An 11,786-nucleotide genomic window follows, 5' to 3' on the forward strand; every position below is an offset into this window, starting at 1 on the left:
TCGTCAATGTAAGTGCCCCCCCCCCCGGGGGGGTTGCCACAAACTGGATGGACCTTGAAGCTACATGAAAAGTACTCCACGACACAATTAACAGTATGGTGCCATACCAACACATAAGCAACAACAAGTACATGCACATGCAAGAGAGAAAAGTGTGGAACTTTGTGCGCACTTGAGCATTTGGAGTAGTTTTAAGTGTTTCCGGTGTCCTCAAACTAGCGCTTTGTTGCTCTATCCAGATTTTTCATATCAATGGGTGTGACCCGATTGACTCTGATGAAGTATGCACAATTGCGCATGCGTCATGATCTCGGTCGACTGCAAGTGCGACCGGATGTAGCTCGAGCTAGTCAGACATAATTATAACAGATGGCTGCCGTACGTACGTATACAATACATGTAGACAAATTATGCCAACGTGTGTGTACGTTAGATTGGACCATGAAGCTATTGGACCCTACAGGCTACACAAAACTGAGCCGTGAGTGATAGGTAGTCAGGTAAGAAAATAATTGGTCATTTTTTGACAGACATCTATCATGTTACTGGGGTTATTGTATGTCTATGTCTATGATAACAGGGAATTTATTAGTCTCTATAACAAATACCTGCATGATTATATCATTCGTCTTCGATATACCTTCGTCTTCTTCAATTGTGCCCGGGATTCGTGCACGATATGGCCTGCAGACAATTGACAAAAATAGCCCGGAAAAATAGAAGACATGTCACCTCTATGTACAGTGCGTATCAAAAAAAGGTTTACAGTTATACACTTTGAAAAAGCCCTGGGAATAAAAAACATACATGTGGGTAACTTTTTCATAATCTTGGGCTTAGGTCTCATCTATCCAATGAAAGTAAAAGTTTTGGCAGAATGTTACACTTGAGTGAGCACTGTCCATTTTTATAAAGCTACCAAAAATCTGTTTGCGCAAAAATGCTTGTTTTAACGTTGTGTCAAGGGGAAAGGGCAAAATCAAACTTACTCTGCGAAACATTTCTCATACATTTCCCTTGCACTTTTAGTCAATCGAAATAAAACGAATACATTCAAGCATTTTGTAACGATTTTGCCACCCAAATTGAAATTTCAACACTTAGTAACATAATCATGATAATGGTGAGTCGCGTGCATTTGAGTGTCCGAAAGTCAACACACACAGCTTCAACACAGGGAACAGTGGTTTTCATGAACGTAATATTGCAGAAATCCGGGTATATCTTTATAACTATTAATAATCTCACACCAGATTGATAATAGTGTGAAAATTTTATCCAATTCCATTAATTTGATGTAAATTTTATTACAATTAATTCACCTTTTACGTCTCGCTGTTCATTTGAAAGTGTCCATGTTCACAACTCTTGCTATGGCAAACGGTCTGAAACCACCCATATTTTCGAGAAGCTGGCACCTTTGTTTTCCCCCTGGAATATCCCTAAGGGTAAAAAAGGTCGAGATTGATTGTCATCTCAATGCTAGATAGATTACCTGCAGTTTGATGTATAATACTTTAACACTGGTATAATGGTTACGTCTTATTTTTCCCCAAAACTTTGAGATCGAGCAGGCAGAACATGGCATATTTATGTGTACAACGTACGTCACGTGACTAACGGGTGATAGTTTCTGTTCCTAGACCCTTTTCATTTGAAACAATTAATACAGTCCAAACAAACTTAATTAATGCATTTAATGTTGAAAGTAACAATATTCTTGTACTATGAAGCTTTGGCTACTGATATTTATAATATAGCTACAGTTTGAGGAAGCAAATATCGAGTCCGGAATTGATTTTTATTTGCAATAGGGTCTGCGTAAGTATACTTTATACTAGCAGGCTAGCATCGTCTGCTACGTAAACCAAATGAGCGAACATGACCGAAACTAACCATTATGTCACATCCTTTACCCTTTTTGTTCCAGCTGGATCTGAAGACATAACTGGATCTGAACAAATTTTTTTATCAGACAACTCCAGCATTTTTTCACAAAGTTTTTATCATTTAAAGTGGGTTTAAATTTCATTTTTTCACTTAATACTTGTTTCTCCACACTTTTCCCAAGCTTGACAATGATTAACAAAATAAAAAGAAAGCCTAATAAATCACAGCTCAGTGTAAAGCAAATATCGTCACGATGGCCTCTGTGTGTGGGGGAGTGGGGTGGGGCGCAATGCACTTTTCGAAGTGCTTTGGGCAAGGAAACAAGTTAAAAAAGGGTAAAAGATATCTTCAAATCAATTTTACTAGCTAATAAATGCCACGTGTTCTTCATGATTAAGGTCTACTTTTATTCGCATAACTATTTCAAAGTTCTGCGCAAATCATTTTTTCACTACCTTTTCAAAAGTGGTGTTCACTCAAGCGGAAATATTTTTCGACAGTTATATCGTCATTTGCTTAACTGGATCTGTACCAATGTTAAAATGTGGAAAAATCTTCAGGATATATCAAATGTATAATTTTACAGGATTTTATCTTAGTGTAAACTTTTTTTGATACGCACTGTATAACGTGTGCGGTGTACGTACCGCCATGTGGTGACCGTACGTAGACCTTAGCGCCATGATTACCAGGTTGGGATGGGGGGGGGGGGGTAATTAGATTTGGTTTGGACGGGGGTGTGCGGCTAAAGTGAAGGCTCAAAACCCATACCCATATTTTAGCTAAAAAGGTACCCAGTATAGGGAGTTTCATCCAAAAAGGGGCCCATGTTTAAGGGTGGGTTTAACTTAAGTCAACAAATTGTGCTATAGTATATCTGTTGGCCTAAGTTGCGATCATCCCGTGTGATGTTCAAGCGTTCGCTGTTCTGCATGGTTCCAGGTCGTTTTTAATTACTGGTATCACGTTCAAGGGGGAGCCGCCGAGGGATTTAGGCAACGAATTGTCGTATTGTACTGGATTTATTATATACTTCGACGAAACAGCGGATGGTTTATTTTGACCGGGCATTTTCATCCCGGATTTGCAGAAATATTTGCACCTAAAGACATTGGAGGAGAATTGGCCCCATGTTTAAGGCCAGTATCTAAAAATTGGGGCCATGTTTAGGGATTTTATTTTCCAGCATAAAACCATACCTCATGTTTAGGGATTTCTTCCAAAAAAGCGATCCACTCCAGTGACACAGCCCCGTATGTCTTATTTCGTGAGTAGGCCCTACCCCGGCCCTCCCCCCCCCCGGGGGGTGTGCATATGGAACTCTTGCCAGGTGGCACAATATCATGGGACAAAGTCCGACAGACAGTCACAGATAATTATAGAAATAGACTACTATTTATTTTCTCTCTCTTTCTCTCTTGAATTTAATGTAGTTTAATGTGTTTGCTTTCTTTCGTTTGTTTGTTTCTTTCTACAAATTTAGATTCGTTTGCAATCAGTCGTATAAATTAGTTAATTGGGGCTTGATAACAGCAGAATCTTAAAACACAGAACATGTATTATATTAATAAATGTTAGAACACATTGGTCAGGTATGCTTATGAATTGCAATGAATACCAGCAATCGAAAATCTTAATTAGGGGAGGGGCTAATACTAGAGGTGACAAATAATGCGAATTCAAAGAATATTCTTAGCGAGGTTTTAGAGGAAAAACCGAATGATTCTAGCATGATTTGGTAGTGTAGGCCTAAACGTTACTTCCACTTTGACGAAGGGGGTGAAGTGATTTTCGATGGCATTATCAATATTGTTTGGTAGGGGAAGGCGGGGTAAGTTGAGCATAGGGGCAAGTTGAGCCACCAGCCCCAGGCTAATAATGAATGAGTAAGACATTATGGTGTTGTTATGTATTGGTGACCCATGACATAACCCTTAACCCCACCACATTGTTTTCAACTTTGAGACAAAAAGTACTTTTTTAGAGGGAAAAATACAAATTTCAACCAAAAAAGTAAAAAAGGGTGTGTAATAGATAAGTGCTTTTAACCCACACACGTCTTTAAATATAATAAAGAAGTAAGAACAATATTGTTAGTCCAGGTATGGATTATCATTCTTGTCATAGTCTTTTACATGATGGATGCATAAGAAATGTGTGGATGTAAAAATATCGCATGAAGTTAGGACTTGGGTAAGTTGAGCCAGCCAACATGGGGCAAGTTGAGCCATGGTAATTCTTATGGTAATGTATAATAAAAAAACAAACAATCTTTAAAAAGCCATTGATATGCAGGTAGAAAGGAGCAAAACCACATGACAGTTCTTTTACTTTTAGAGGATGTTAGTATTTAGAGAGAATTAGCAAGTGAAAGACTTTAAATAAAAAATTGGCATACTGGTTCTTCCCGCATACATTTTGTACATAGTTTTTTTGGCTCAAATTACCCCAGAAAGTTGCACAACTTACCCCACATATGGGGCAAGTTGAGCCATTGGACATCGTTTTTTTTTTCAAAGGTCACAATGACTTTTAGTGTGGGGGTAGAAAGTTATAGATAGGTGAAAAATATTTCCCAAGAATCAAATTTAAAGGCAAGGTACTTTTTTTTACGATACTATTATTCATATAAATTCTAACATGCAAAATGCAAAAAAGTGTCACAACTTACCCCGCCTTCCCCTATGTATCAATGTCAACGCACTATAACATTTGATTATTTCTATTCTTGTATTTCTATGTTTTGGATTGGCTTTTTAATAAGTCTACACGCTCATTTTGAATTATGTGTATGTATTATTGGTAATAAAACAAGTATTCATTGAAGTCGATTTGGTTGTCTGAAAAAATATTATATAATGTACCGACAGAGCATTGGGTGTTATTATTGACAATAAACTGTCATGGAAACCACACATTGATAATATATGCAAAACAATTCAAGAAACATCGGAATTATTAACAAACCCAAATATTTTCTTCAATCTCACACTTTACTTACATTATATCATACATTAATATTACCATACATTAATTTTGGCATGGGGCTGTGCAATCCAACACAAATACAAAGGATACTATTGTTGGAGAAGAAGTCTCTTAGAAATATTTTTCAAACTCATTTCAGATCACACACAGATGTCCTTTTTTTTTCCAAAATAATATTCTTAAAGTGAATGATTTATATCAATTTCAACTCTCCCAATTTATGTATAAACTAAGTAAAGATGATCTCCCCACATTTTTTTTTCAAATAAGTTCTGTAAAAACTCCTCCATACATGATTACCCAACGAGACAACGTAATTGTAATCACCTACCACCAGTCCGTACTATATTATCAAAAAGCTTTTTCGTCTTTTTTTGGACCAGTGTATTGGAATTCACTGCCCAATGACTTTAAAGAATCACCAAGCATTAATATTTTCAAGCGCAAACTTAAAAAGATGCTATTTTGCCAATACTCCATACCAACAAGTCAAGCTAACATATAACTGTAACTACAAGTATTTAAATCTAATCTTTAACTATCAATAAATTTGTCAAATATATATTCTAAATAATGTCACTACAGTGCCTAATGACCTGTGTACCTGCCATGTTCCTCTTTTCATTTTTAGTTTTATTTGCACCACCCTTTTCTCCTCCTATAATTTCTACTTAAAATTTATCATTATTATCGTTATCATTACAATTGTTTGTTGTTGCTTATTCGCTCTATTTTGGTATTTTGTAGATAACGTATTTTAAGTTCGTTTTCCGTCCGTCTCTTGTATATACAGGTTATGTAACTTAGTATTGGAACTAAGTTTGGGGACTTGCCTTTTTTATAAGCTCTGCTTTTCTTGGCAAGTCCCTTCGTTCAGTTAATTCAACTTCAATGTTTGTTATGAAATGTCACTGAACTGTATGTATTATTTTGAACATGTATTTGTACTGTTACTTCGATTATATTTTTGTTGAACGGAAATAAATGAATCTAAATCTAAACCTCGTTCATTGTATAACCTATTCAAAGTGTTTTTTGTTCTCTTTTGGAATTCTGCCAGTTTATTGTCCCATACATGCTAAAAGTAACATTGCTCTATAGTCGGATTTATTAATTATTTAACAGAGTTTTGTGTGACAACAGGGTGTCAGCATAATGGGGCATTTTTATGGAGAACTTTACATAATGTCTGCTTGCTTTCACAAAAGAAACTTATTTAATACTTGGACAATGAAATTTTCAAAATAACGAACCTGATATTATTGTTATTGTGGTTATCAATTATTACTATCATTATTATTATTATTATTATCATCATCATCATTATTATTAGTGATGGTTGTAATAGTGGAAGTAGTAGTAGTAGTAGTAGTAGTAGTGGTAGTAGTGATAGTAGTAGTAGTAGTAGTAGTGGTGGTGGTGGTGGTGGTAGTATATATTATAGCTGTTAAAGTAGTGAAAAATATATAGTAAAAAGTTTAGTATTAGGATAATAATCATCATCATTATAAATGCTTTTTTTCTTTATCCCTATTTTTTCATTTCAGTTTAACTCAACTCAAGTGAATATTTCTGCATCGATTGAGCGGTAAATTGTGAAAGAAAATAGGCCTGCGAAATATGTCGAATGTGGTCAGACCAGACAACCATGTGGGTATTCGCGATTGCCAGACCCAGACATATGATCAGACCAAAGAGCTCTATGATCAGACCGATTTGGCACAGGCAGCTGCAGAGAACGAGAAAAACCACCAGAAAGAGCCGGAGGCGTCCGTGACAAGGTCTCCTACAGGAGGAAAAGATGATGCGTTTGAGGAAGATCAGCCATTGCCAAGTTGCACCAGAACAGAACAGCGCAAGAATGTGAAGCCACAAAATGAGCAGTCAACGGGTACACAAGCATCAACTCGGCCTAAAGACTGTGCGACACGTTGTCCAGATCAAGGTGGTCGAGGGACAGGAGGAGATCAAGGTGGTCGAGGAACAGGAGGAGATCAAGGTGGTCCAGGGACAGATGGAGATCAAGGTGGTCGAGGGGCAGAAGGAGATCAAGGTGGTCCAGGGACAGGAGGGAGTCCAGACAAAGATGAAGACAAAAAGTCCGGGAACTTTGCTTCGTATGCTCTCAAATTCACCGCAGGAGCAGCTGTCCTTGGCATTGGATCCTTCATAGCAGCACCTCTGGTACTCACCGGAATGGGCTTCACTGCAGCTGGTGTACAAGCCGGTTCTATTGGTGCATACCTGATGTCAGCATCTGCAATTGCAAATGGAGGTGGAGTCGCTGCAGGAAGTGCCGTTGCCTTACTTCAATCCGCAGGAGCGGCGGGTGGAATAGCTGCTACCACCTGCGCTGGCATAGGAATCGGGGGTGCGGCCGCTATCACGGGTTTGGTGGCAACAGGGGAGGTTGTCGTGGGTACTGTGAGATACAAGGTAAAGCAGCATAACAGCCCTAAAACAAAGGAGGTTGGAACCCAGACAGACCCAGATTGAATTCTGCCGTCTCCTTTGGAAGAATGCTACATGTAATCCATTGATATCAATCTTCATTCCAGAAAGTAATTAAGATTCTGTTTCTGTTTCTCTTCATGGTAACTCCCGTAGGAACTCGGCAGGACAGCTTTTTGCTGGCTATCGTCTGGCTGATAAACAACTAATTACATGTACCTAGGAAACATTCTACTTCTAGGTTAATCAGTCATAGTGGCTGCCGTTATTGACGGCAGATATTATACTCTTGGGCCTTTTTATCAAAGTGGAGACAATGGCAGAGTGGGGATTCGAACTCACAACCTCGCGATAATGAGTCCAATGGTCTAACCACTGGACCATTGCTTTAGTTTGAATTATAATTCAATTTAGATGTCTGTATCCCTCTGCAATGACTCTAAAGATCTGTTTACCATTGTGCCCTGCAAAAGGAAATAAGCAACAAGCAAATCAGTTTTTAGTGACTGATTGTATTCAAAATGTTTCAAATGATACAAAAAACTTTTCTCTTTTTTTTTAGACCGAAATAGTTCTTTCAAGTGTGTTCTCACTCAAGTCTTGAACACCTCCCAGAGCAAAGAGATACCGCATTTACTTCATTGCCAATTAATTTTCGTTCATCAACAGGAACTAGCTCTTCAATCACGTATTAATTCCTTTTGCTTTCATACTAGGATAATAACTACTGTAAGTTACCAATAACGCTGTTTAAAATTTTAAGCACGTTGTTTAAGCCCATCACTCTAACAACTATTGTTGAAACTTTTTAAACAACTGTTGAAACTTTTTAAACAACTGTTTAAACCTTAAACAATTGTTTTAACCTATTAAACAAGTTGTTTACAATTACAAAAAAACAACTTGTTAGAGTGACAGGCTTAAACAATGCTTTTTTTTACTGTGTGGGGCATGTTAAGTATTACCAACCCCTCTCCCGCAAAGGCGATGATAGACATTCAGTGTAGTATTACTACTCTTATTGAATAAAGTATTATAATAGCGGGGGGTATTTTTTAACCTTCCATTTAATTTCGATAAACATCTTATAATACTGTGCTAGCCCAGACTGTACCCTATATACAAACAGATCGAAGAATGCAAAAACTGTCAAAATTGCAAGCGAAACATTCCACCCCCTCTGGCCATTAATAATGATTACTAAAGATATATGTCGTAATATTGGAAATGACCATATACTTATATTTTCCCTTTTTTTCTCTGATTCAATTGAATATTTGTATGGTTGGATATATATACATTTTCTAAGATAAAGTGACAATAATCGTTCGCTCCTTTCATCTACGGTTTTTTTGTTGTCTCGCCTGAACGAAATTTATATGATGTCACGTCCATCCTTTTGTGAAGTTTTTGTCCAACCAGCTCTCATTTCTTTATTTCTGTATCAATTATGTTCACACTTGGTTAAAATGATTTGTGGGTAATACCGCATTTGTCTTGTTTAGGGTGATTGGGTCATCAGTCATATAAGCTTGAATGGTCAATTTTTGTTTAAATCGTTCTCATTTCTTATTTCTGCATTGATTGTTTATGCTTGGTACATACGATCCTTGTGTAAATAGTTCATGAAGATGATTGCGTCAGAAGCAATCTCGGGGTCAAAGGGTCATTTTTTTTAATTGCTCTCATTTCTTTATTTCTTCATCAATTGTGTTTGCGCATGGAGAGCGCATGCTGCCAATCTCTAGTGCAATATTTCTGAAATATGAATCAAATTCATGCGACTGACGATCAGTCGCATGTGACTATTTCGAGGAATTTTCGCTCCACGATGTAAGGACGGTTCATTAATAGAGAACACATTGTTAACGCCGTTAATGACAAACAACAACAAACAAATCTTTTTTTTAAGTTGGTGAAACAAAAGAACAGTTTCGTCCCCGACTCTTGGCGAACGACGTAATACGAAAATATCATTGCAAAACTTTCGTCAGCTCCAAAACCTAGGACGAAACTGCCGCTCCGGTTCATCAGATTTTTACAAAGACCTCCAAGCTATTTCTTGTCACATGACATGCATTTATAATAAATACAGTCAGTGGATTCGTGAACCCTCATCGCAGAGCGAAAAGTCACTATTGTCAAAGACATTCAAGCAATGTTGCCGTACAAAAGTATCATTTGTTGTAAATGAGCAATGTGTGTTCGTCGTTTACATAGGCGTCAATGCAATTTAACAGCATATTTTCTTCAATATCTTTCCATAGAACGATCATTTCTTCCCCAAATTTTGCCTGACCGCGCAACATAAAAAGTGTTTTAGAAACAATAACTCAAATCTGACTGATGTGTCACTTGCTTCCTTTTGCCAAAGTTGGGCAGAATGGTATTCATTGTCTGCAACTGATCAGATCAGTGTAGAAATTGATTTAAGAATTGTGGTATTGTTTATTTTTTGAAAGCTGAAACGGATAAAATACGAATATCCATATTACTTTGCACAGAATGACTCCGTTATTGACCTTTCATCGTATGCTACAATTCCAGATTATTTATTCTAATGAAAAATAATGTTTACAGAAATATATTTGCTGGACAAAAATCGCTTTTTTATTTCCATATGAATATGGCAGAGCTGCCTATAAGTTGGATTTGTTTCTATTTAGTATGATTTTTAAGGGGAAAATAACACTAAATAGGATTATCCCGCTAGAAATAGGATTTCTGAAACCTGTGAGAATTTTTTATCAAAAATCTAAAGCAAAATATATTAGGATTTTATATATAGGATTTTAGGCTTGAAAATAGGATAAATGGAGATAAAGAATAGCGTTCTTCTTCTACAATCCAGGTTTACAGCCCAGAGCCCCGTCATACAAGAGTTGCGATTGATCCGGTCAATCACAACTATGGACGGTCAACAATGTCAATATCTATTATGCATGTTTGTTCAAAATATTTTCTTACTACGATGTATATTCATGCATTCATTGTTTTCTTGAAAATTCACTGTGCTTCTCTTTGTTTTCAAAGACATTTTGCAAATTTCCTGTCGAAAAAGTTATAACGTTAAAGGATTTCCATAGAGTTACGATCAATCGTTAATCTTTGTAAGATGGGGTCCATATGTGGTGTCTTTGAACATGTGACATCAAGGGAAAATAGCTGCAGTTGTAGTTTCCTGAGTTTGTTATTTACGTGGTCTAGTAGCAGTTATTCTACTTCTCGCCCACTACTACACTACACTTTGTCCAGTATACACAATTGTATATTTTAATCTAGTATCCAGTTGGTCTAATTTTCACTCTGTCTACCTATTTATATATTTATTTATTAACAGTTCACCTATAAAATAAGTGGTGTTAACCCAAGTGAAAATGAGACCAAATGGGAGCAGCCCAACTAGAAATCCGACAAAATTGATGAATGAATTTCAAAGCGATTAGACCAATTGCTTAGTAGACAAAGTGTTAATATACTTACTAGGATTAGATCATTGAGGTGAGGCAAAGCACATGTAGACTAATCAGCAATTAATTTGAATTTATTTGTATCCGCAGTGCATAAATTTGTGTTCCATTGGATCAAATAAAATAATTTACAGAAACTCATGCACATAAAATGGATATGAGCCCATAAACTAAAACAGATTTAACCATCGGTCATGTCGGTTTAAAAAATGTGTAAAAAATAAAATTCCGAAATGTATTAGCAGTTATTGTATCTCTTGCGCTTCTTAAGATTTGGACAACTTCTCGAATAAATTTTAGTGTTATATATGATTCGACAAAAAGACTACATGTTTGAATTATTATATATGTGTATTTTTTTTCTTTGAAAAAAAATTTATATTTGTCTTAATATATACCTGCAATTTGGAAATATTGTACTTATAATGCAGAAGAATAATAAATCGGAACTTACATGCTTATACTTATTGTACTCTACTCGCTTATATACCATGCCTCCTTGTGAATATCACTAACATGTTTGCCACGTTTATTGAAATTGTAAAAAACAGATCTATTCTAAGCATATAAAGAGTTTAATACCAAAAGGGGTTAGATGTTGTTTGAAGGTTTGCATGGTGGCATGTAAATTTGCTGATGTGGTTTACGGTCCTGAAGACGGACAGTCAACCTGCCCGAAACGTCGAGTCTCTACTGCTTATACTCATCATCTCTACTCGCCGACTCAAGCCAGCATCTCCTCATCCATCCTACTACTCAAGCTGTTTTTTCAACTCATCTATCTCTTCTGGTTTACAGTCCTTTTCAGGACTACATTCAAGAAAAGAATACTCTACTCTCAAATCTCCACTTTCTCGCCTATCCCATTTCTTGTCTTCTTCTTTCCACTGTTTCTATAACACTCCACATGGTGTACCGTAAACCACATCAGCGATTGGCGGGTTAGATCCACTATTAGCCATTCTGAAATAATGAACGTGTTTTAAT

At 36.6% G+C, this 11,786-nt stretch overlaps 1 protein-coding gene across 1 annotated transcript; it reads left to right on the forward strand.

The window, feature by feature from the left end:
* Positions 1 to 304: 304 nt before the first annotated feature.
* LOC129279110 (WAG22 antigen-like) lies at positions 305 to 11,255 on the forward strand. The gene is made up of 2 exons (XM_064111314.1): positions 305 to 500; positions 6,426 to 11,255. Exon 2 carries the CDS (start codon positions 6,499 to 6,501, stop codon positions 7,372 to 7,374), a length of 876 nt encoding a protein of 291 aa, XP_063967384.1. The 5' UTR covers positions 305 to 500; positions 6,426 to 6,498; the 3' UTR covers positions 7,375 to 11,255.
* Positions 11,256 to 11,786: the final 531 nt, after the last annotated feature.

This window comes from Lytechinus pictus, chromosome 16 (genome assembly GCF_037042905.1).
Source record: "Lytechinus pictus isolate F3 Inbred chromosome 16, Lp3.0, whole genome shotgun sequence".
Lineage (NCBI taxonomy): Eukaryota > Metazoa > Echinodermata > Echinoidea > Temnopleuroida > Toxopneustidae > Lytechinus > Lytechinus pictus.

Excerpts from the sequence above, each read along its gene's own strand:
- LOC129279110 (XM_064111314.1), top strand. The coding sequence starts at position 6,499 with ATGTCGAATGTGGTCAGACCAGACAACCATGTGGGTATTCGCGATTGC.